General features: G+C 43.6%; 2 protein-coding genes across 2 annotated transcripts in view; both read left to right on the top strand.

Moving 5' to 3' along the window:
• The window catches only part of LOC106577876 (uncharacterized), a 239,722-nt gene extending 235,185 nt beyond the window's left edge, over positions 1 to 4,537 (top strand). Inside the window, exon 43 of the mRNA XM_082965287.1 lies at positions 11 to 4,537. Coding sequence (XP_082821413.1) covers positions 11 to 268 — 258 coding nt within the window. The 3' untranslated portion in view covers positions 269 to 4,537. The remainder of the gene's footprint in view (positions 1 to 10) is intronic.
• A 3,523-nt stretch (positions 4,538 to 8,060) lies between these two features.
• LOC106591785 (ankyrin repeat domain-containing protein 46) lies at positions 8,061 to 18,761 on the top strand. The gene is made up of 5 exons (XM_045701563.2): positions 8,061 to 8,168; positions 11,758 to 11,843; positions 14,183 to 14,439; positions 14,715 to 14,873; positions 16,887 to 18,761. The coding sequence occupies exons 2-5, from the start codon at positions 11,790 to 11,792 to the stop codon at positions 17,101 to 17,103; spliced, it is 687 nt and encodes a 228-aa protein (XP_045557519.1). The 5' UTR covers positions 8,061 to 8,168; positions 11,758 to 11,789; the 3' UTR covers positions 17,104 to 18,761.
• Positions 18,762 to 26,818: the final 8,057 nt, after the last annotated feature.

Genomic DNA, 26,818 nt, shown 5'->3' with positions numbered 1-26,818 from the left:
CCCCATACAGCACACAGCTGCCGGGGCTGAGGGCGGAGGCCAGTCCCTTGTTTCACCCGGGTCCTGTCTGGAAGACTTCCGTGCAACTCCCTTCATCGAGTGTAACGGGGCTAAGGGCACCTGCCACTTCTTTGCCAACAAGTACAGCTTCTGGCTGACCACGGTGGAGCCTAGCCGGGAGTTCAACCCCCCTCCGATGGACACGCTGAAGGGAGGCAACCAACTGAGCAGAGTCAGTCGCTGTCAGGTCTGCAGTAAGATCTTGTAGCCGGGAGAAGAGTCGAAGATAGAGAGAAGAAATGGAAAACAGAGAGACTGAAACAACGAAGGAGGGGGTGATGATTACTTACAGAAAGAAAAAGAGAGAGGTAAAAAAAACATTCCCCCTTAAAAACATTTTGGGACCAAATGACTGACTGAATTTAAGCACCCTCCCCTGCTTCATCCCAGGATCTCACTTGGGGTGTAAAGGTGTCCTGAAGGGCCGACGAGGGCACTTCGTGGGTTTATGATGCGCGAATATCGATGTTAGAAAGAGGGGGATGGATATAGAACGAGAGAGAGATGGAGAGATGTGGGGTCTTGGTTTTGATTGCTCTGCACTAGGATATCACTGACAGTGTTGCTATAGCTACTGCATTGTTGTATATGTGTCTTTATTTGTTTTTTCTCTCGTTACTATGGTTACGTGGTCTGAAAACTTTTGCGGCTACTTAGTGCAACCGCAAACCAACCCTTTGGACCACACTGAACCGTTTCCTCTTCCTGGCTGTGTCCCAAATGGTCCCCTATTCCCTATATAGTACACTACTTATGGCTTGGGCTCCATAGGCCTCTGGTCACAAGTAGTGTACAATATAGGGTTCCATTTGGGACAGATACTTCTCTACCATAACAACAACAACTACAGTCATAAACCTGAGAGACCTGCTATACTGTACATACCTATTTACTGCTAGCCAACCACTTTTATACTCACACACACACACCGATGATATCTTTGATGTCTGAGATACAGTAAGACTCTATTATTACCAATATGTCCTTTTTTTTTTATGTTACCCTACTCCGGGACTCAACTTGACAACAGTTTGGAAAAAGGCACTTTTAAAATACTAGAATGATTGGCATAGATAGTGAGGCAACATCATCCAATGACGAATCACTTGAACAAAAACAATAGGTCATAAGAGACCATGTATGTCAATGTTTTGCACTGATGTGAATTCCAATAATGGGTAAGATAGAAATGTCAGTCAGTCTGTAACACTCAGTCTGTAACGTTTGACTTGTCAATCAAATGTGTGCCTTTTCAGTTTAGCTACAGCGACGGATGGTGAAGATTTAGGTTCTCACCACCACCACAGAAACGAACCTATCAGCTCCTCGATTCACTGCTGGCACACAAATGATCAACAACAAACGCACATGATTATTATGATTATTATGGTTATTTCATCTCACTCCACACTTTCTGTTTCCGCCCACAGTGAGATCATTATTATGGTTATTATGGTTATTATGATTATTATGGTTATTTCATCTCACTCCACACTTTCTGTTTCCGCCCACAGTGAGATCATTATTATGGTTATTATGGTTATTATGGTTATTATGATTATTATGGTTATTTCATCTCACTCCACACTTTCTGTTTCCGCCCACAGTGAGATCCGGATAGTTGTGTTAATGGGTGGGACTTGTAATGCAAATGTACTGTAACTGCCACAGAGCGGAGAGGATACCACAAGAGCGTTGGGCCAGTAACCGAAACGTTGCTGGTTCGAATCCCTAGCTGATTAGATGACAAATCTGCTGATGTGCCCTTGAGCAAGGCACTTAACCCTAACTGCTCCTGTAAGTCACTCTGGATGAGAGCGTCTGCTAAATTAGTTAAAATGTCAAATTAAAGTTGCTTAATGGCACTTACATTTGCCCAAGACAAACACAAATGTTCGGGGAAACAGATATAGAGTACTGCTACTTCACTACAACTCTCTCGCTGACTGGAATGGGTGACCAACGATGCACCAAATTGTACTGATTTAAAACCGTCATATTCTGCAGGGTTACACTCACTCTTCTCACCTCGCTAGCCTATCTACTCTCCATATTTTGTGACCAAAATGTAAAAAAAAATTAAAATAAAAACCAACCATGCTCAAGCCAAAACATACAAGTATGCAATAATCGCTTGGAAGGAATCACAAACTAACAACAAACACACTCTTCGTTACACCGTCCCCAAACCTGTCGCCCGCGTGCGCCATCGTGCGCAATTGATTTTGTTCCCCTACACCAAACGCGATCATGACATGCAGTTTAAAATATCAAAACAAACTCTGAACCAATTATATTAATTTGGGGACAGGTCGAAAAGCGTTAAACATTTATGGCAATTTAGCTAGCTAGCTTGCTGTTGCCAGCTAATTTGTCCTGGGATATAAACGTTGAGTTGTTATTTTACCTGAAATGCACAAGGTTCTCTACTCCACCAATTAATCCACACATAAAACGGTCAACCAAATAGTTTCTTGTCATCTCTCCTCCTTCCTGGGGTGGTTAGAGCGTTGGGCCAGTAACCAAAAGGTTGCTAGATGGAATCCCCGACCTGACAAGGTAAAACTCTGTCGTTCTGCCCCTGAACAAGGCAGTTAACCCACTGTTTCTAGGCTCTCATTGTAAATAAGAATTTGTTCTTAACTGACTTGCCTAGTTAAATAACATTTAAAAAAATGTTTAAATCCAGGCTTTTTCTTCTTTGGACTTTACTTTGGCGTTACCACGACGACCGACCAAACTCAGTTAATCTTTCAATCACCCATGTGGGTATAACAAATGAGGAGATGGCACGTGGGTATCTGCTTCTATAAACCAATAAGGAGATGGGAGAGGCAATAATTGAATAACATGTATGTGTACATTTATTTTGCAACGCTTGTGCACACGACACGAGTGGTGTAGTCAGCATGTTAGAATGTTTGTTATTGTACAGAAGCTTACTATACATTTTATCAACGTTAAGGCCTATTGTGTTCTGGTAGTCCCTATCTGCTGTCCTCAGCCTGTCTTGTCAATGGCCACGTTCCAGAGCCGACTACATTAGGTTCCAGAGCCAACTACATTAGGTTTCAGAGCCGACTACATTAGGTTCCAGAGCTGACTACATTAGGTTCCAGAGCTGACTACATTAGGTTCCAGAGCTGACTACATTAGGTTCCAGAGCCGACTACATTAGGTTTCAGAGCCGACTACATTAGGTTCCAGAGCCGACTACATTAGGTTCCAGAGCCGACTACATTAGGTTCCAGAGCCGACTACATTAGGTTTCAGAGCTGACTACATTAGGTTCCAGAGCCGACTACATTAGGTTTCAGAGCCGACTACATTAGGTTTCAGAGCCGACTACATTAGGTTTCAGAGCCGACTACATTAGGTTTCAGAGCCGACTACATTAGGTTTCAGAGCCGACTACATTAGGTTTCAGAGCCGACTACATTAGGTTCCAGAGCCGACTACATTAGGTTCCAGAGCCGACTACATTAGGTTCCAGAGCCGACTACATTAGGTTTCAGAGCCGACTACATTAGGTTCCAGAGCCGACTACATTAGGTTCCAGAGCCGACTACATTAGGTTCCAGAGCCGACTACATTAGGTTTCAGAGCTGACTACATTACAGACGCCTACCAGATCTCACAAAACCTGAATTGGTGATTAACATATCAGCTGATCACATTCTATGATCTAGCAATCTGATTGATGCCTAACTGCGCAGTCGATGAGGTGGCTCACAACCATTGGTTGGTGGTTGATGCAATGCAACACCTGCAATGTAGGTGGACTGGAACGTGGCCGTTGTCGCTGAATTTATGTTAAAGGTACTGGGTGATTAAAATTGTAACCACTATGACCACTATGTCTATCACATAGGCCCATCTCTCGTTGGTAGCCCTGAGTACATTATTTGTCCTCATTTGTTATTGTTTTGTCTGTAATCTAGATTATAATTATTTTTACTTCACAGTATGTATCCCCTGTTTCAAAGGTTATTTACAAATACATTTTGTGGAAGCTGGTCTGTACATTCGATGATAGGAACGGACGGTTTTTTAGGATATGTTTTTATATGGAAATACATACAGTACTTCTATGATTATTTTTGAATGACACAAAAGGATAAAACACACATTTTTATTGTCGCTCTTTTGACACTGTCCTCTGATGTTAAATATATTCCACCATTTTAAAAGGAATTTTGAGAAAACCTGAAGATAATTTTTTTTCCATACAAATCCACATTTTACATGTATAACAGAAACATATGTAAGTGCCTACAATGATTATGCAGTTGTGCTACATTTTCCTCAAAGAGGATAAACAACAGAATTGAATGAGTCTGAAATGTGTGTTCTTGTTTTCACACTGAAATAAAGTATTACAATTTAATCAGATTAAAAAGAGTGATTAAGATTATGTGAGAACAATGTAACTAAATTATAGACTACAAATAAAATAAAATGTTATTGGTCACATACACATATTTAGCAGATGTTATTGTGGGTGTAGCGAAATGCTTGTGTATCTACTGTAGCTCCAACAATGCATTAGTATCTTAACAATTCACAACAATACACAAATCTACGGCCTCCCGGGTGGTGCAGTGGTCTAAGGCACTGCATCGCAGTGCTAGCTGTGCCACCAGAGACTCTGGGTTTGAGCCCAGGCTCTGTCTCAGCCGTCCGCGACCGGGAGGCTCATGGGGCGGCGCACAGTTGGCCTAGCGTTGTCCAGGTTAGGGAGGGTTTGGCCAGCAGGGATATCCTTGTCTCATTGTGCACTAGCGACTCCTGTGGTGGGCTTGGTGCAGTGTGCGCTGACCAGGTCGCAAGGTGTACGGTGTTTCCTCTGACACATTGGTGCGGCTGGCTTCTGGGTTGGATGCGAGCTGTGTTAAGAAGCAGTGCATCGGGTTGGGTTGTGTTTCGAGTCCGTGTGGGAGTTGTAGCGATGAGACAAGACAGTAACTACTAACAATTGGATACCATGAAATTGGAGAGAAAAAGGGGGTAAAAAAAAAAACACTAATCTAAAAGTAAAAGAATGGAATTAAGAAATATATAAATATTAGATTGAGCAATGTTGGAGTGGCATTGATTAAAATATAATAGAATACAGTATATACATATGAGATGAGTAAAGCAGGATGTAAACATTATTAAAGATTCCATGTCTATGTATATAGGGCTGCAGCTTCTAAGGTGCAGGGTCGTGTAACCGGGTGGAAGCCGGCTAGGGATGGATATTTAACAGTCTGATGGCCTTAAGACAGAAGCTGTTTTTCAGTCTCTCGGTCCCAGCTTTGATGCACCTGTACTGACCTCACCTTCTGGATGATAGCGGGGTGAACAGGCTTTGGTGGTTGATGTCCTTGATGATCTTTTTGGCATTTCTGTGACATCATGTACTGTACTGTAGGTGTCCTGGAGGGCAGGCAGTGTGCCCCCGGTGATGTATTGGGCAGACCGCACCCCCCTCTGGAGAGCCCTCGGTTGCGGGTGGTGCAGTTGCCGTACCAGGCGATGAGACAGCCTGACAGGATGCTCTCAATTGTGCATCTGTAAAAGTTTGTGAGGGTTTTAGGGGCCAAGCCAAATTTCTTCAGCCTCCTGAAGTTGAAGAGGCACTGTTGCGCCTTCTTCACCACACTGTCTGTATGGGTGGACCATTTCAGATCGTCAGTGATGTGTACGTCGAGGAACTTGAAGCTTGTCCACCTTCTCTACTGCCGTCCTGTCGATGTGGATAGGGGCGTGCTCCCTCTGCGGTTTCCTGAAGTCCATGATCAGCTCCTTTGTTTAGTTAACGTTGAATGAGAGGTTCTTTTCCTGGCAACACTCTCCCAGGGCCCTCAAACCCTCCTCCCTGCAGGCTGTCTCGTCATTGTTTGTAATCAGGCCTACTACTGTTGTGTCGCCTGCAAACTTGATGATTGAGTTGGAGGCATGCGTGGCCACGCAGTCATGGGTGAACAAGGAGTACAGGAGGGGGCTGAGCACGCACCCTTGTGGGGCCCGGTGTTGAGGATCAAGAAAGTGGAGGTGTTGTTTCCTACCTTCACCACCTGGAGGCGGCCTGTCAAGAAGTCCGGGGCCCAGTTGCACAGGGCAGGGTTCAGACCCAGGGCCCCGAGCTTAATGATGAGCTCGCCAGACTATTTACATTGACCCCCCTGCCCAGTTGTTTTGTACACTGCTGCTACTCTGTTTATTATCTATGCATAGTCACTTCACCCCTACTTACATGTACAAATTACCTTGACTAATCTGTACCCCCTGTATATAGCCTCATTATTGTTATTTTATTGTGTTACTTTTTATTATTTGTTTACTTTATTTGGTAAGTATTTTCTTAACTCTTTCTTGAACTTCACTGTTGGTTAAGGGCTCACGGTAAAGTCTACACATGTTGTATTCGGTGCATGTGACAAATAAAGTTTGATTTTATGTACTATGGTGTTGAATGCTGAGCTATAGTCAATGAACAGGATTCTTACATAGGTATTCCTCTTCTCCGGATGGTATAGGGAATTGTGCAGTGCGATGGCGATTGCATCGTCTGTGGATCTATTGGGGCGGTAAGCAAATTGAAGTGGGTCTAGGGTGACAGGTAGGGTAGAGGTGATATGTTCCTTAACTAGCCTCTCAAAGCACTTCATGATGACCGAAGTCAGTGCAACGGGGCGATAGTCATTTAGTTCAGTTACCTTTGCTTTCTTGGGTACAGGAATAATGGTGGACATCTTGAAGCATGTGGGGACAACAGACTGGGATAGGTAGAGATTGAATATATCCGTAAAACACTCCAGCCAGCTGGTCTGCGCATGCTCTGAGGACGCGGCTAGGGATGCCGTCTGGGCCGGCAGCCTTACTCATGTCGGCCACAGAGAAGTAGAGCCCACAGTCCTTGGTAGCAGGCCACGTCGGTGGCACTGTGTTATCCTCAAAGCGGGCGAAGGTGTTTAGCATGTCCGGAAGCAAGATGTCAGTGTCCGCGACGTGGCTGGTTTTCCCTTTGTAGTCCGTGATTGTCTGTAGACCCTGCCACATACATCTCGTGTCTGAGCTGTAAACGACACTGTTTTAAGTGTAAAAAGCTACAAAGTAATTACCTGTCGTTTGATGTATTTTATTTACCACATTTGAAGTGTGCAACATACCAAACCCAGTAGTTACTTAGCCCAGAAGTTGCTGTGTGCTTAAAAAAGACAACAAAGTATAACACTTAGGGGATAACACACATTTTGTTGTCTTCATCCTTTCACTGAAAGCCACAGCAGTCACATTTGGAGGCAGACTGGCCAAAGGGCAGTTCGGGCAAATGCCAGATGGGCTTGTTCATTTTAATCCCATTGGGCCTGTTTAATTCCATTGGGCCTGTTGAAATTGGTGTGGTTTTGTGCAAAATTATAATTATTTGGCTTATAAAGGGAGCCTCGAGGAGAAAATGGGGCGTGTGTTGGAAATGGCTGATTTCTGGTCCCAGTCCGTCCCTGGTCATATTTGATCATCAACCAATGACCAACACCATCAATAGATTTAAACCCCTTGTAGGTTGAGGGACATTTTGAAGACTTCCACTGGATGGGTAAAACAATCTTTATATTTAAAAATGTTTGTATTCATTTTTTTTGTAAAGTGTGTTGAGACCTTGTTAAATAAAATTAAATACATTGTGATTTGATTTGACATATTTTTAGGGTAAAGTGTTTGTCAAAACCGTGTCATTCTTGACCAAAATAGCAAATTATTTATACTGCCTTCAAGTGTGAAGGTTACCTTTTTAATAAAAATTAAATTCCACAGTGAAACAAATTATGGCCATGGAGATTGTACGTGTTTTACGTTGAATTCCATCATGCATTATATGGCTGGACATGTCTGGCAAGGTCAACTGATTTTTTTAAATAAATTGATCTTTAGATAATAAGAAGATTACTGTTAGGCCTTACTGGAAATGTAGATTGATTGGTCCGATTCTGAGAGCCACCCTCTGCCGTAAAGCGGGCTGCGCCGAACTGTCGTCGTAAAATCTCAGCTTGTTCAGCATCGCCACAACACTGTTTTGCAGAAAAGGGGATTTTGACGTCTGATTTGGAACACATTAACAGGTAAATATCATCACCAACAACTGAAGATGTGCTATAATATGCTTTCCGACTGTTTTAATGTGTTGGATAAGATCGATAATTGCTTATAGTCACGTTATTACGAGTGCGTTAGCTAGCATCTTTTTGTTAGCTTATCTTGCAAGAAGTAGCTAGCTAGCTGTATATCTGTGTATCTTGGATAGCTAGCAGGCTATCCACTGCATGCGCAGTTAAACGTTTACTTATACGCCAAGCGAACTTTTATTCAGGGTTTGCCTTTTGTAATACCGTAGTTTAAGGATCTAACTAGGTAATAATAGTGCTCTGCTCATTTCAGTAATAAGAGCTAACTTAGCTACCTACCTTGTGTTAGCTCTAGCTACAGTGCCTAAAGAGAGTATTCATACCCCTTTTATTTCACCTTTATTTAACCAGGTAGGCTAGTTGAGAACAAGTTATCATTTACAACTGCGACCTGGCCAAGATAAAGCAAAGCAGTGCGACAAAAACAACACAGAGTTACACATGGAATAAACAAACGTACAGTCAATAACACAATAGAAAATATGAATACAGTGTGTGCAAATGAAGTAAGGAGGTAAAGCAATAAATAGGCCAATGGTGGCGAAGTAATTACAATTTAGCAATTTACACTGGAGTGATATATGTGCAGATAAGGATGTGCAAGTAGAAATACTGGTGTGCAAAAGAGCAGAAAAACATATGGGGATGAGGTAGGTGGTTGGATGTGCTGGGCTATTTGCCGATGGGCTGTGTACAGCTGCAGCGATCGGTAAGCTGCTCTGACAGCTGACGCTTAAAGTTAGTGAGGGAGATATAAGTCTCCAGCTTCAGTGATTTTTTGGTTGTTGCAATTTTGCAGCAGAGAACTGGAAGGAAAGGCGAGCAAAGAGGTGTTGGCTTTGGGGATGACCAGTGAGATATACCTGCTGGAGCGCGTGCTACTGGTGGGTGTTGCTATGGTGACCAGTGAGCTAAGGCGGAGCTTTATCTAGCAAAGACTTATCGATGACCTGGAGCCAGTGGGTTTGGTGATGAATATGTAGCGAGGACCAGCCAACGAGAGCATACAGGTCGCAGTGGTGGGTAGTATATGGGGTATTGATGACAAAACGGATGGCACTGTGATAGACTGCATCTAATTTGCTGAGTTGAGTCTTGGAGGCTATTTTGTAAATGACATCGCCAAAGTCAAGGATCGGTATTACGAGGGTATGTTTGGCAGCATGACTGAAGGATGCTTTGTTGCGGAATAGGAAGCCGATTCTAGATTTAATTTTTAATTGGAGATGCTTGATATGAGTCTCGAAGGAGAGTTTACAGTCTAGCCAGACATCTAGGTATTTATAGTTGTCTACATATTCTAAGTCAGAACCGTCCAGAGTACTGATGCTAGGCGGGCAGGTGCGGGCAGCGATCGGTTGACGAGCATGCTTTTCACTTTACTAGCATTTAAGAGCAGTTGGAGATCATGGAAGAAGTGTTGTATGGCGTCGAAGCTCGTTAAGTGTCCAAAGAAGAGCCAGAAATATACAGAATGGTGTCGTTTGCGTAGAGGTGGATCAAAGACTCACCCTTTACTTATTACACATGTTGTGTTACAGCCTGAATTTCAAATAGTTTATTTTTTATTTTTTAAGTCTCACCCATCAACACACAATATCCCATAATGTCAAAGTAAAAACATGTTTGTGGATGTTTTTTTGGGGGGTGCTAATTTATTGAAAATGAAATACAGAAATATCTAATTTACATAAGTATTCACACCCCTGAGTCAATACATGTTAGTCTTTCTGGGTAAGTCTCTAAGAACTATGCACACCTGGATTGTACAATATTTGCACAGTATTTTTTTTAAATGTATTCTTCATCCTCTGTCAAATTTGTTGTTGATTATTGCTAGACAGCCATTTTCTTGTCTTGCCATATATTTTCAAGTCGATTTAAGGCAAAACTTCAACTAGGCAACTCAGGAACATTTCATGTCCTCTTGGTAAGCAGCTCCAGTGTATATTTGGCCTTGTGTTTTAGTTTATTTTTCTGATGAAAGGTGAATTTGTCTCCCAGTGTGTAACGGCTGTCGTCGGGAATAGAGGACCAAAACGCAGCAGGAATGTGGATGCTCATCTTGTTATTTATTTTAAATAAAGAGAACACCAAAATAACAAAACAGTCTTGTCATGCTCACACAGGCAAAACAAGAAACAATCTCCCACAACACCAAACCAAACAATTACCCACATATAGGACTCTCAATCAGAGGCAACGAGAAAGAACCTGCCTCCAATTGAGAGTTCAACCCCCATCAACCTAAACATAGAAATACAACAAACCAGAAAGAACATAGAAATACCAAAACATAGAACATAGACCAAAACCCGGAAATGATAAATCAAACACCCTACTACATACACCACCACCCCGAAACACATAAACAAAATACCCTCTGCCACGTCCTGACCAAAATACACTAGCAAATAATCCCTAAACGGGTCAGGACGTGACACAGTGTCTGTTGGAAATCAGACTGAACCAGGTTTTCCTCTAGGATTTTGCCTGTGCTTAGCTCTATTCCGTTTCCTTTTATCCTAAAAAGAAAACTCCCTTGCCAACGACAAGCGTACTCATAACATGATGCAGCCCCACCATGCTTGAAAATATGAAGCGTGGTAGTCAGTGATGTGTTGTGTTGGATTTGCCCTAAACATAACGCTTTGTATTCAGGACATAAAGTTAATTTATTTTCCACATTTTTTGCACTTTTACTTTAGTGCCTTCTTGCAAACAGGATGCATGTTTTGGAATATTTTGTATTCTTTTCACTCTGTCATTTAGGTTAGTATTGTGAAGTAACTACAATGTTGTTGATCCAGCCTATTTTCTCCTATCACAGTCATAAAACTCTGTAACTGTTTGAAAGTCACCATTGGCCTCATGGTGAAATCCCTGAGAAGTTTTTTCCCTTTCCGGCATCCGAGTTAGGAAAAACGCCTTTATCTTTGTAGTGAATGGGTGTATTGATACACCATCCAAAGTGTAGTTAATAACTTCACCATGCTCAAATGGATAATCAATGTCTGCTTTTTTAAATTTTTACCCATCAACCAATAGGTGCCCTTCTTTGAGGCGTTGGAAAACCTCCCTGTTCTTTGTGGTTGAATCTGTGTTTGAAATTCACTGCTCGACTGAGGGATCTTACAGATAATTGTATGTGTAGGGTACAGAGATGAGGTAGTCATTCAAGAGGGAGTCCATGCAACTTAAGTGACTTGTTAGGCAGATTTTTACTGCTGAATGTATTTAGGCTTGCTATAACAAAGGAGTTGAATACTTATTGATTCAAGACATTTCAGTTTTTCATTTTTATTTAATTGGTAGAAAATTTCTACATACAGTTCCACTTTGACATTATTGGGTATTGTGTGTAGGCCTGTAACACATATTGTGGGAAAGCCAAGGGGTGTAATTACTTCCTGAAGGCACTGTACATAGTTTTATTGGTTAGGACTATCTTTTCTCAATTTCCTCCCTCTCTGCCTTCCTCCTCCTCTTCTTCCTCCCCTTCCCTTCCTCCCTATCCCCCCTTCAGGTACGCTGGAATTTTCGGACACCCACTCGGACATGTCCTATGTCTTCATCAATGACTCGTGGCAGACCTCCGTTCCCCTGCTCCAGGTAGGGGAGATGCCGAGCCCTACACATAGCCTCTGTTCCCCTGCTCCAGGTAGGGGAGATGCCTAGCCCTACACATAACCTCTGTTCCCCTGCTCCAGGTAGGGAGATGCCGAGCCCTACACATAGCCTCTGTTCCCCTGCTCCAGGTAGGGAGATGCCGAGCCCTACACATAGCCTCTGTTCCCCTGCTCCAGGTAGGGAGATGCCTAGCCCTACACATAGCCTCTGTTCCCCTGCTCCAGGTAGGGGAGATGCCTAGCCCTACACATAGCCTCTGTTCCCCTGCTCCAGGTAGGGGAGATGCCTAGCCCTACACATAGCCTCTGTTCCCCTGCTCCAGGTAGGGGAGATGCCGAGCCCTACACATAGCCTCTGTTCCCCTGCTCCAGGTATGGGAGATGCCTAGCCCTACACATAGCCTCTGTTCCCCTGCTCCAGGTAGGGAGATGCCGAGCCCTACACATAGCCTCTGTTCCCCTGCTCCAGGTAGGGAGATGCCGAGCCCTACACATAGCCTCTGTTCCCCTGCTCCAGGTAGGGGAGATGCCTAGCCCTACACATAGCCTCTGTTCCCCTGCTCCAGGTAGGGGAGATGCCTAGCCCTACACATAGCCTCTGTTCCCCTGCTCCAGGTAGGGAGATGCCGAGCCCTACACATAGCCTCTGTTCCCCTGCTCCAGGTAGGGGAGATGCCGAGCCCTACACATAGCCTGTTCCCCTGCTCCAGGTAGGGGAGATGCCGAGCCCTACACATAGCCTCTGTTCCCCTGCTCCAGGTAGGGAGATGCCTAGCCCTACACATAGCCTCTGTTCCCCTGCTCCAGGTAGGGGAGATGCCTAGCCCTACACATAGCCTCTGTTCCCCTGCTCCAGGTAGGGGAGATGCCGAGCCCTACACATAGCCTCTGTTCCCCTGCTCCAGGTAGGGAGATGCCTAGCCCTACACATAGCCTCTGTTCCACTGCTCCAGGTAGGGGAGATGCCTAGCCCTACACATAGCCTCTGTTCCCCTGCTCCAGGTAGGGGAGATGCCGAGCCCTACACATAGCCTCTGTTCCCCTGCTCCAGGTAGGGAGATGCCTAGCCCTACACATAGCCTCTGTTCCCCTGCTCCAGGTAGGGGAGATGCCGAGCCCTACACATAGCCTCTGTTCCCCTGCTCCAGGTAGGGGAGATGCCGAGCCCTACACATAGCCTCTGTTCCCCTGCTCCAGGTAGGGAGATGCCTAGCCCTACACATAGCCTCTGTTCCCCTGCTCCAGGTAGGGAGATGCCGAGCCCTACACATAGCCTCTGTTCCCCTGCTCCAGGTAGGGGAGATGCCTAGCCCTACACATAGCCTCTGTTCCCCTGCTCCAGGTAGGGAGATGCCTAGCCCTACACATAGCCTCTGTTCCCCTGCTCCAGGTAGGGGAGATGCCGAGCCCTACACATAGCCTCTGTTCCCCTGCTCCAGGTAGGGGAGATGCCTAGCCCTACACATAGCCTCTGTTCCCCTGCTCCAGGTAGGGAGATGCCGAGCCCTACACATAGCCTCTGTTCCCCTGCTCCAGGTAGGGGAGATGCCTAGCCCTACACATAGCCTCTGTTCCCCTGCTCCAGGTAGGGAGATGCCTAGCCCTACACATAGCCTCTCTACAAGTAGCGTTGTTATTGTTATTTTATTGTGATACTATTTCCCTTTTTTTTGTTTGCAAATTTGTTGTACTTTTTAACTCTGCATTGTTAGGTAAGTGCTCGTAACTAAGCATTTCACTGTAAATTCCACACTTGTTTTATTCGGCGCATGTGATTTGACAACCCTAACATCTGCTCCCCTGCTCCTGGCGGGGTTGAGTCCAACACAAGGGGGTTCCATCCCAAATCCACCCCTACGCCCTATTTACTTGTGGAGGTCTGTGAGGATTTGACAAGCGTAAGCAATCTGGTAGTAGCTTCACTTGCCCTCTGGTAGGTTAGATGGAAGTTTCACCATATTGACGACACCTGTGAAATCCTCTCAGATCTCCACAGGTGTGTAGGGTCTAGGGTTCGGTGTGGTATTGTGCAACAGTGTAGGAACCAAACAGAAGCAAGCAGGGATGGACCTACCGGAATTTGTCCAATTAGAAACTCTTGTTTCGGTTGCAAAACGTTTTGCTACGGTGTGCTCACAGTTCTTCAGAATCGATTTAAAGTTTAAGTTTGCTAGGGTCTGTTAATCAATTCCCTTATTCTCTGAATCAATACAGAATCAATCAATCAACTAATTAATTTAACTCATCCCGGGACGTTATCGTGAAAGAAAATGTGTTCTCAATGACTTACCTGGTTAAATAATGGCAAATCACTAACTGCAGGCCTGCATCGACGGGGACCTGCTTTTCGCCAAGCGGCTCCTGGAGACGGGCTGTGACCCCAACATACGGGACAACCGAGGACGAACCGGCCTGCACCTAGCGGCCGCCAGGGGGAACGTGGACATCTGTTGTTTTCTCCATAAGTTTGGGGCGGACCTCCTGGCTACAGACTACCAGGGAAACACGGCGCTACACCTCTGTGGACACGTGGATACCATCCAGTTCCTGGTGTCCAACGGTCTCAAGATAGACATCTGGTGAGAGAGGGGCTGGGGTTGGGAGGGCCTGGAAGGGAGTGAGGGGGAGTAGAGACTGTTTTACAGTTGGCTTGGGGCCTGAGAGGGGCTTTGACTGAGGGGTAAAAGCAGGGTTAGGGGGTTCTATATATATATTTTAGGTCACCCTGTTAGGTTTTTCAAATATACACATTGGTCCAACAGTCCACCCCCCATAGTGTCAATGTGTTTCTCAAACACTGGTTGGACCCTTGTTTGAACATTATCATGCTACATTGTGTGTTTCTCTCTCCCAGTAACAACAACGGGTCCACTCCTCTGGTGCTGGCCAAGAGGCGCGGGGTGAACAAGGACGCTATCCGCCTGCTGGAGGGCCTGGAGGAACAGGAGCTGAAAGGATTCAACAGGGGAGCCCACTCCAAACTGGAGACCATGCAGATGGCTGAGAGCGAGAGGTGAGGAGAGGGGTGGGGGAGTGAATGAGAGAGGTGCGGAAGATGGGGAGGACAGGGAAGGAAGTGGAGGGGAGTCTATGTTACAGGCATTACTATGCTGCTTAACAGTATAGTTCCCTCACTCACAAGTCCTTACTGGTACTTGATGTCGCGTACTCTGCCTCGCCAACACACTTAACTGCCCGCTTGACAATTTTGCGCCTCCGAAAAGCTAGCAATTCAGCGACGTGATTGGTGACATTTCGAGCTGTGGAGCTCACTAATGGCACGATATTAACTCTGTTACACCCACTCTAAGCTGGAAACCTACCTATCTCTCCTATCTTAACTCAGCAAAAAAAGAAACGTCCTCTCACTGTCAACTGCGTTTATTTTCAGCAAACTTAACATGTGTAAATATTTGTATGAACATAACAAGATTCAACAACTGAGACATAAACTGAACAAGTTCCACAGACATGTGACTAACAGAAATTGAATAATTTGTCCCTGAACAAAGGGGGGTCAAAAGTAACAGTCAGTATCTGGCGTGGCCACCAGCTGCATTAAGTACTCCAGTGCATCTCCTCCCCATGGACTGCACCAGATTTGCCAGTTCTTGCAGTGAGATGTTACCCCACTCTTCCACCAAGGCACCTGCAAGTTCCCGGACATTTCTGGGGGGAATGGCCCTAGCCCTCACCCTCCGATCCAACAGGTCCTAGACGTGCTCAATGGGATTGAGATCCGGGCTCTTCGCTGGCCATTGCAGAACACTGACATTCCTGTCTTGCAGGAAATCACGCACAGAACGAGCAGTATGGCTGGTGGCATTGTCATGCTGGAGGGTAATGTCAGTATGAACCTGTAGGAAGGGTACCACATGAGGGAGCAGGATGTCTTCCCTGTAACGCACAGCGTTGAGATTGCCTGCAATGACAACAAGCTCAGTCCGATGATGCTGTGACACAACGCCCCAGACCATGACGGACCCTCCACCTCCAAATCGATCCTGCTCCAGGGTACAGGCCTCTGTGTAACGCTCATTCCTTCGACGATAAACGCGAATCCACCATCACCCCTGGTGAGACAAAACCATGACTCGTCTGAAGAGCACTTTTTGCCAGTCCTGTCTGGTCCAGTGACGGTGGGTTTCTGCCCATAGGCGTCGTTGTTGCTGGTGATGTCTGGTGAGGACCTGCCTTACAACAGGCATACAAGCCTTCAGTCCAGCCTCTCTCAGCCTATTGCGGACAGTCTGAGCACTGATGGAGGGATTGTGCGTTCCTGGTGTAACTCGGGCAGTTGTTGTTGCCATCCTGTACCTGTCCCACAGGTGTGATGTTTGGATGTACCGATCCTGTGCAGGTGTTGTTACACGTGGTCTGCCACTGCGAGTACGATCAGCTGTCCGTCCTGTCTCCCTGTAGCGCTGTCTTAGGTGTCTCACAGTACAGACATTGCAATTTATTGCCCTGGCCACATCTGCAGTCCTCATGCCTCCTTGCAGCATACCTAAGGCACGTTCACGCAGATGAGCAGGGACCCTGGGCATCTTTCTTTTGGTGTTTTTCAGAGTCAGTAGAAAGGCCTCTTTAGTGTCCTAAGTTTTCATAACTGTGACCTTAATTGCCTACCGTCTGTAAGCTGTTAGTGTCTTAATGACCGTTCCACAGGTGCATGTTCATTAATTGTTTATGGTTCATTGAACAAGCATGGGAAACAGTGTTTAAACCCTTTACAATCTTTATCTGTGAAGTTATTTGGATTTTTACGAATTATCTTTGAAAGACAGGGTCCTGAAAAGGGGACGTTTCTTTTTTTGCTGAGTTTATCTATCTCTCCTATATATCTGTCTCTCCTATATATCTATCTGTCCTATCTCTCCAACACAAGGGGGTTCCATCCCAAACCGACCCCTACGCCCTATGTACTTGTGTACCATCTATCTGTCTCTCCTGTCTATCTCTCCTATTTAAAATCAAGTAATGGCATGTAAGCTGACACTGGGCTACTTCTTTTTCTTCCTGTCAGTGCAATGGAGAGCCACTCCCTGCTGAACCCCGACCTCCAGAACAGGGAGGGAGTCCTGTCCAGCTTCAGGACCACCTGGCAGGAGTTTGTGGAGGACCTGGGCTTCTGGAGGGTGCTGCTACTGCTGGTGGTCATCGCCTTGCTCTCTCTGGGCATCGCTTACTACGTCAGCGGGGTGCTGCCCTTCTCCGCCAGCCAGCTGGAGCTGGTACACTGAGGGAGGGGTGGATGGACAGAGGGTGAAAGTTGGCTTGGGCTACATTCTGGTTATCCACCCTTGTCTAGAAGTGTGCACTTGCACACTCCCCTTTTTATGGATTAAAAGCATAGGAGTGGTGTAAGTGTTGGCTAGATTCAACCTTTGTGAAATCCATACGAGAAAGTGTGCAAGTGCACACTTCGGGAGAAGGGCGGAGAATCTGGACTCAGCCATGGATGCAGCTGCAGTCTTCATTTCCTGCACTTATGTATGTGTGTTATATGTTATTTTTTTTGAACATTTTCTCACTATGGCCAGTTATGCATGAGAATGCACATCACTTCATGTGTCATTCATTCGTTTGACTAAATTGACCAAATATCGACCAGTGACGTGACCATCTTCTTCTTTCAGGAATACTGACAGCTTTTAAAGCATAACCGTCAAAAAACGAAAATATTCAGTACCAGTCAAAAGATTGGAAACACCTACTCATTCAAGAGTTTATATTTTTTTTATTCAAGAGTGTTCAAAGCTGTCAAAGCAAAGGGTGGCTGCTTTGAAGAATCTCAAATATAAAATATATTTTGATTTGTTTAACACTTTTTTGGTTACCATATGATTCCATATGTGTTATTTCATAGTTTGTCTTCACTATTATTCTACAATGTAGAAAATAGTAAAAGAAAATAAAAAAATTGGAATGAGTAGGTGTGTTTAACCTTTTGACTGATACTGTACATTTCTTACATGCAGTTTCATAACTTTTCATGTCCAATTTAGTTGACAGTATTCAGCTCTATATGAAGAAACTGTTGCATTATGGACCTTTTTGCTAATGTTGCCACAATATGTATTTTTCTGTGTTGTGTGGAGTAACAAGCTGTAGATTGCTATAGTTTTTTTTTGTGTGTGAAATTATTTACTTGTATTTTGTTTCTTCTCTTTCTGTTTATTGTTTTGAAAAGGCCCCATTTGTTAAATGATTTACCCTACAGGGTCAAATCCTCATGCAAAGTCAATATTTTTGTTTTATTTCCATTCTTACCATTTTAAGTCAAGTCCGTTTCTCCCACACTAGTAGAAAATGTCCCTAATAATGAATCAGGCTTTAACTGTTGTGTGGAATCTTACAAGGAACAAAAATCTAACAGTGTGTAGAGTTATCCTGGGTGTCAGTCTGTTTCTGATCTCTTACCAACTCCTGAATGGAACTGTCATGTCACGTCTTCATAATGAGAACACAAACTGTTCTGGGATCAGGCTAGTGTAGAGTTGCATGGGAATGTAATGCATATAAAAGGGATGTGTCATGTTTCCCTCTTCCATCACCAAGTCAAGTACAATATGAACTACTGAGTATTACCTTTTATAGTGTGTCTTTGAACTAAACATAAATGTTTGCTGTATTTTATTTAGCATTTCCTCTTTGTAGTTTACGTCATGCAGCATAGTTACATTTAACATTTATGAATAGTTATTTCTAATATTATGTTGTTTTTTTTTTGCTATGTCAATCATAGCATCCATCATCACATATTGTAAACCATATAGTTTAACAATTGATTCAGTCGTTTTGTGTCTGTATCTTGTGGAATAACATTTGAGGTATGTATCCATCATTTGATGTGGAAAATGAATTGATCATGTACAAAATACATACTGAACTACCAAAACGTTTAAGTTAAACATTTTTATTAAACAAATTGGAGACAGGAAACACTCCTGAAATAGACATTAGAGGGAGGTCCATCAGTAGCCTTGGTAACAAGGCCTGGGGTAGAGGGAGGTCCATCAGTAGCCTTGGTAACAAGGCCTGGAGTAGAGGGAGGTCCATTAGTAGCCTTGGTAACAAGGCCTGGGGTAGAGGGAGGTCCATCAGTACCATTGGTAACAAGGCCTGGAGTAGAGGGAGGTCCATCAGTAGCCTTGGTAACAAGGCCTGGGGTAGAGGGAGGTCCATCAGTAGCCTTGGTAACAAGGCCTGGTGTAGAGGGAGGTTCTAACAGGGTTCTGATGATACAAGCAGGTGCAAAGGGGACACAACATGTCCTTGTCCCAGTCCTGTCTTCTTCTGTCTCTGATTCACTTTCACTTATGGTGACAGAGAGATGCTCCCCACCCTGTTCACCTTCTGGACAGGGACTGAACTGAGATCTTGAACACTTCCCTTTAAACCACGCAGCCATTGTTTCATTATATTTACCTCCAAGAAAATAGAAAATAGCAGCAGCTAGGATGAACACCAAAACAACCACCACCACCATTGTTGGCCTTCCTGTGTCGTCACAGTGCTTCTCTTTGGGAGTGACAGTAACAGCTTCTGGATTTCCTCTCTGGTGGTCAGGGCCGAAGAAACACTGGTATGTCCCCTGATCAGAACGGCGTAGGTCAGTGAGGGGGAGGGAAATGTGTCCCTGTCTGTAATCATCGTTGGACCCAGAATCCCAGTTCTCAAACCGAGGGCCATAGATTATATTCCCTGCCGTGACATTCAGAACAGTCTGTTCATTCTTTTCGCAGTAGACGTTTACCTCACTGTCAGGAGTTTGTTTATTAGTTAAGCCATAGAAGTTGAGTAGAAAATTAGATCCAATGTAAGCAGGTTGGCCTACAACAATGGGGGCTAAAACTACAACTTTTACATCTTCTTGAGTCTTACCACAGTGACAGTCAAACCACCCCATGTCATTAAATACAACAGAGGTGATGTTGAGATAGAGGTCTCCATCCCCGTGTTTAACCCTGTTCTCAAAGCCCACTCCAGGTGTGAAATCTCCTTGGTACAGTGTAGCGACCGTGGTGTGTGTAACACCTGCTGATTCACTCTCATAGCGATGCTTCCATTCGATCATCGCCGTGACATGATCCAGAGAAGGGGAGTGTGACAGTCTCATTCAAAACGACTGTAATTGAAGGAAGCACGGAGGATTCCGCAACGTAGAAAAACACATAAAAAGCGATTAACACTGTCTTCCAAAAACAATTCATAGTAGTTTGCTGGCCAGCGGTGTGAAAAGCTTAAAAACTTCTGTTGTTGATAGCAGCTATAACCAGCTGATAGTCTGCAAACTATTCCAGATATCTGGGATGGTTCTGACCCGTATTAGATCACTTCTGCCTGCAGTTGCTAGTTGGGTCCCTGACGAAGTGTGTCCCTGTTGACTGTCACTAGGTACTGCAGGCACAGGTTACTACTGCCTGCTATCCGTAGCCAGTGTAGTAGAGTGACGTTGTTCCCCTAGATTATGCACCAAGTTGCACACAAGGACAGTTCAAGTAGGCCAGGTCAAGAGGGGATGTTAATAAGTTAATAACAATAATAATAATTCAATGTGTTTTCTTTATTTAATTACAGCAGCATAGTTAATGTTATTTTTCGGTGTACAAACATTTTTTGATATCTATATTGAAAATACACCCAATTGTAAAAGTTTGTATATTTTGGTTTGGTCCATCGCGGGTTATCCGTACCCTTTTATCGTTCTCTTTTGCCGGACCTTCAACTAGCAAGGTATGTTGTCCTTGGCGCCGTAATTTGTCAATATAAAACTGTGGTAAAGTTACATAAAGTGCTGTTACGCAACTATAGGTTTTGTTACAATGTGGACAATTATAAAGATTTATGTTAACAACTTTCACCAAGCTCGCTAATTAGGGTACCTATTGTAACTCGGGAGTATTTGGGACCGTGTTTCAGTGAGTTGCTATGTGCTCGAGAGCTGTGACTGCACCGAGGGCTAACATATTGTGTGTTGTCTCTTCGTGTGCAGGTCGAATAAAAATGATTCAACCATCAGAATTCCAGTTGTGGCAGTGTCCTAAATAAAAGTACACAACGCAGAACGAACCACGCTACAGTTGCAGGCATGTCGGTTTTGTTGCTGACGCGACAGAGTTAGAACAGGTATTGTAGTTAGTGAAGGGTAAGACAGTTGAACGTTAATCAGGTTTAAGATTGAGTGAACTGCTAATATCATTAAGGAACAGAAATTATCCCAGATTTGAACTTTAGCTCAATTCCGGTAAATATTATTTGCCTGTTGTTCATATTGCATGTCTGTGTGCATACAGTCTAAAAAGTAAAGGTTCCTAGTATCCTTTAGGGCAGGTGTGGCCCAACCTTCTTTGACGGGAGATCTACTTTTTCATTTGCCAGCCTGATGAGATCGACCAGTCTCTGAATCTAAACCAACCAATAAAATGTATGAAACGCAACACACCACTGAGTATGGACCAACCGCTCTGATACCCAAATATAATGTGGACCAATAACATGTTTTCCACAAATAAGTTCAACTAATTTAATTTCCTACCTTAGTGTGACTTTAGGCATTGGGTGGAGCCAAGTAGTTTTTCCTAGTCAGGGCTGTAGCAGCTTGTTGCAGGTCTCATGCAGGCCACAAGGTGGTCATCAGACATAGTACATATGTACTTGGACTTTATTATCTTCATGTGAGGAAATGCAGACTCACAGAGGTAGGTTGATCCAAAAAGGGCTGATAAGTTGAGAGCACATCTTCTTATGTTGGGATACTTCTCCTCTAGCAGCAGCTCCCAGAACTCTTCCTTCATCTCAGTGGTTGCCCTGGATTACAGCTGAATGTCATTTTCTGCTATAGTTGTGTCCAACTGAAAAAAGTGATCCTATTTCGGAGGCAATGACTTCCACATTTATGTCTGTGCCAAACAGAAAGCACATATAAGTGGCAATAGGCTCCAGTGATGCAACGTCAGTGGAACGACTGTCAAACTCAGATAAGATGCTCTGGACTTGCTCCACATAACGTGCTCTGTCAAGCTGTGCTGTGTCCTTGCCCTGACGTTCAGGTTCTGAATGTTGAAAGAAGTGCAGGTCCTCATGTTGCAGCTTTCTTGTGAGCAGTTGTAGTTTGCATTTAAAAGTGTTCACAGAGCTGATCATGTCGATTACATGTTTGCCTTTTCCATGCAGTTCTACATTCAATTCATTAAACATGTAAGTTAGGTCAGTGAGAAAAGATAAATCCAGGAGCCACTGTGTGTCCTCTAGCTGTGCATATTCTGCATGTTTGGAGACCTTGAGAAACTCCTTGATTTCAGGCAATAACTCACTGAATCTCCCTAAAAATGTCCCTCAGCTCAGCCATCGCACATCCGTGTGCAGCAGCAGGTCTGTGTGCTCCGCTTCAGTCTCTTCTAAGTGAGCGTGAAATAGCCTCCGCTGTAGGCTTCTTCCTCGAATAGGACACACATTCTTCATCGCAACATCCATCACCTCTTTCATGTTTAACATCTTCCTGCACAAAGCTTCCTGATGAATTACGCAGTGATAACTAAGAGAATCCGGGAAAGAATCATCTCGTTCGCACAATGCAATGAACCCACTAATGCGGCCTACCATAGTGGGTGCCCCATCGGTAGTAATGGAGACAAGCTTACAAAAGGGCCGTTGGATTTTTTAGCAAACTCCATAAAAGCTTGAAAATATCTTCGCCCCTTGTATGTCCTTTCAGTGGCAAAATGGCGAGTAATTCCTCCTTTGTACTCATGTTGTCAAATAGCATTCTGATGAAAATGCATAACTGTGCCACATCTACCATATCTGTGGACTCATCAAACTGGAGGGAATAACACTCGCAGTTGTCAGTATCCTTCTTCAGTTGATCCTCGAGGTTGTCCACTATTCCCTCACATCTTCTTGTCACCGTATTTCTGGACAACTGAATGTCATTGACGGCAGCCATAATTTCAGTCTTAATCTTAAAATCGCCAAACAGCGAGTCTGCAGCCTCAATAACTATTTCCTTGATCATCTTCCCATCTTTGAATTACTTTTTATGTTTAGCAAGAACGCGACTCACACGATAAGATGCTATATGGTTGCCGCCTTCCCTTCCGTTACAGGCCTTGTGAAAATTGCCTGCTGTGCTGCCAGTGGATTTTTGTTTTGTTCCTGTACCTTTCTTCTTCGTAATTCAGTCTTTTCTGGAAAATGTCTTTCCTGGGTTTTGTGTGTGGTTTTAAAATGTTCTATGTTACCTTTCCTTGGGATAGCGATGCTATTGTAGCAGATGAGGCGCACACATTTTGAGTTTGACAAGACGAAAAAAGAATCCTCCTTCCATTCCTTGTGGAAATGATACGTTTTCTGTATTTTTGTATCCTTCCCTTCACTCATTATTGCTGCTGTCGACCACATGACTTAAGAACAACTTAAGAACGAATCTGGCTACAAAGCTAGCTACCTGCCTGGCATCACCGTGACCTCAACTTGGAGTAGGCGGACGGCATCTGACCGCGCCAACTTGGCATACGTGAATAAGTGGGCAGGGACTGACCATCTTTTATGTAAATCACGTGACTTTTCAGACATTGCTGTGAATGGAGGACTGTCGAACGTTAAAACAGAAAGAGATTATAGGCATTGATTTGTGTGGCTGAATTTTAGTAGATGTATAATCATCGCACGATCGACTGGTTGGGCACCCCTGCTTTAGGGGTTCTTCAAATTGAAACTGCGGGGGAACCCCTATAAGTTCAAAGAACCATTTAAAAGGGTTCTTCAAAGAATCCCTTTTAATGGATCCTCGAAGAACCTTTTGGGGTTAATTTTTGAACAACCCCTCCCTTATAAATTATTGTTATTAACAACAATGAAACAATAGTTAAGTTGTCAAGTTTATTATGATTTAAATGTCAAAGTAGAATTTAAAACCTTCTAAATATGAGGTAAACTCCCAGCAAACCCCCAAGTCCAATGGGTTTATCCTCTGGCGTGTTGATGTTAATGTGTTGATGTTCTCCGTATCCATAGCCAGAATGATTTTGCAGTGCATGGTAATAGAACAGGTTTCCTGTTATATTCATCAGAGGTGTAGGCAGGGTGAAGTTTGTGAATCCCCCCAAAAAGTTATTATACAGATGATTAACCTGTTTGGGCTAGGGGGCAGTATTGAGAATTTTGGAAAAAATATGTGCCCATTTTTAACTGCCTCCTACACCAACTCAGAAGCTAGAATATGCATATTATTGTTCAGGTTTGGATAGAAAACACCCTAAAGTTTCTAAAACTGTTTGAATGGTGTCTGTGAGTATAACAGAACTCCTATGGCAGGCAAAAACCTGACAAGGTTTCATGCAGGAAGTGGCCTGTCTGACAAGGAGTCGTGCGTCTTGCATCTGTTTATTGAAGAGTAAGGATCTTAGCTGTAACGTGACAATTCCCAGGGCTCCAATAGGCTCTCAGAACCCGGGAAAAACCTGAACGATGACGAGGCAGCCTCTGGCTGAAACAGATTATCGCCTTATCCAAGTGGCCGATCAGAGGACCATTGAATGAGGCGCGTGCACGATTCGCCCCCGTGGAGAAATTTCATTCGGCTGTTTAGCTTATTGCAGATTCCCGGTCGGAATATTATCGCTTTTCTACGAGATAAATGGCATAAAAATTGGTTTTAAACAGCGGTTGACATGCTTCGAAGTACGGTAATGGAATATTTAGACATTTTTTGTCACGCCATGCGCCATGCGTGCGACCGTTATTTACCATTCGTATAGTGTCTAGAACGCACAAACAAAACAGAGGATATTTGGATATAACGATGGATTATTTGGGACCAAACCTACATTTGTTATTGAAGTAGAAGTCCTGGGAGTGCATTCTGACGAAGAACAGGAAAGGTAAGAACATTTTTCTTATAGGAAATAGGATTTTGGTTAAGGCTAATCTTGCCGGGTGTCTAAATAGCTAGCCGTGATGGCTGGGCTATGTACTTAGAATATTGCAAAATGTGCTTAATCCGAAAAGCTATTTTAAAATCGGACATATCGAGTGCATAGAGGAGTAATGTATCTATAATTCTTAAAATAATTGTTATGCTTTTTGTGAACGTTTATCGTGAGTAATTTAGCAAACTGTTAGTAAATTCCCCGGAAGTTTGCTTTTTCTGAACGTCACATGCTAATGTAAAAAGCTGTTTTTTGATATAAATATGAACTTGATTGAACAGACATGCATGTATTGTATAACATAATGTCCTAGGTGTGTCATCTGATGAAGATCATAAAAGGTTAGTGCTGCATTTAGCTGTGGTTTGGGTTTTTGTGACATTATATGCTAGCTTGAAAAATGGGTGTCTGATTATTTCTGGCTGGGCACTCTCCTGACATAATCTAATGTTTTGCTTTCGTTGTAAAGCCTTTTTGAAATCGGACAGTGTGGTTAGATTAAGGAGAGTCTTGTCTTTAAATAGCTGTAAAATAGTCATATGTTTGAGAAATTGAAATAATAGTATTTCAAACGATTCAAAAATCGCGCCACTGAATTCAGGTGGCTGTTACGTAGGTGGGACGAATTCGTCCCGCCTTGCCCATAGAGGTTAACAAAACATGCACACAACAGTATTCATACCTTGGTTTTTATGGTGAATGAAAAACTGTTTTGATTATGGTTTTCAACCCGTACCTTGACCATAATGTAGAGGCCTATGGGATATTCATTGAAGAGGTAAGGGAGGAGGATGGTAAATGTGATCTGCATAACATAGCTTTGTATGCCTCCTCGTCTGTATAACTGCAGACACAGACACAAAAGTGAGCAGTTCAGTCATCTGCACCCAATACAGCTAGCCTTCAACATGTTCGTATAGCATACATATTATCATCTGCACCCAATACAGCTAGCCTTCAACATATTCTTATAGCATACATATTATTATCTGCACCCAATACAGCTAGCCTTCAACATGTTCTTATAGCATACATATTATCATCTGCACCCAATACAGCTAGCCTTCAACATATTCTTATAGCATACATATCATCTGCACCCAATACAGCTAGCCTTCAACATGTTCTTATAGCATACATATTATCATCTGCACCCAATACAGCTAGCCTTCAACATGTTCTTATAGCATACATATCATCTGCACCCAATACAGCTAGCCTTCAACATGTTCTTATAGCATACATATTATCATCTGCACCCAATACAGCTAGCCTTCAACATATTCTTATAGCATACATATCATCTGCACCCAATACAGCTAGCCTTCAACATATTCTTATAGCATACATATTATTATCTGCACCCAATACAGCTAGCCTTCAACATGTTCTTATAGCATACATATTATCATCTGCACCCAATACAGCTAGCCTTCAACATATTCTTATAGCATACATATCATCTGCACCCAATACAGCTAGCCTTCAACATATTATTACAGCCTACATATTCTTACCTCTTTGTTGATTGATATCCATTGAATTGTGTCCAGGTTCTGTTTTAGAAAGATTTTCACAAATATGAAAAGATAGATGGTATCATCATAAAACAAGATACATTTAGATCAAAACTTACCTTAAATTGAGATCTTTACATTTTTCAGTTAAGTGCCTGAACCTGCTGTCCTTTCAAATCTAAATGTTTCAGTTGGGCAGTTAGGTTCCTGCAAGAACCACCACCAACTAAGGAGGTTCCTCGATTAACCCCACCTCCTATTGGGTTCTTGGAAGAACCTTTTGGGGGCAATTTTCAGTGCCAATAAACCTAAAGTTCTTTGAAGAACTTAGAATATCTTAGAAGAACCGTTGTTGAACCCCTAATTTTTTGTGTATTTCTTCTGTGTGTGTTTGTCTGTTCAGAATACTCCATATTGCTACAGCACCGTAATAATACAATAGGAAGATGGCACTGATCTTATTGTAGCGGGTTTCTTATGCACCACAGGAGAACCAAGAAATGAAG

This window comes from Salmo salar, chromosome 18 (genome assembly GCF_965601325.2).
Source record: "Salmo salar chromosome 18, fSalSal1, whole genome shotgun sequence".
NCBI classification, from domain to species: Eukaryota; Metazoa; Chordata; class Actinopteri; order Salmoniformes; family Salmonidae; genus Salmo; species Salmo salar.
This window is presented reverse-complemented; position numbering and strand designations above follow the sequence as displayed.

Excerpts from the sequence above, each read along its gene's own strand:
- LOC106591785 (XM_045701563.2), top strand. The coding sequence starts at position 11,790 with ATGTCCTATGTCTTCATCAATGACTCGTGGCAGACCTCCGTTCCCCTG. Across the intron at positions 11,844-14,182 it reads CCTCCGTTCCCCTGCTCCAG|GCCTGCATCGACGGGGACCT; the intron begins GTAGGGGAGATG and ends CACTAACTGCAG. Across the intron at positions 14,874-16,886 it reads CAGATGGCTGAGAGCGAGAG|TGCAATGGAGAGCCACTCCC; the intron begins GTGAGGAGAGGG and ends TCTTCCTGTCAG.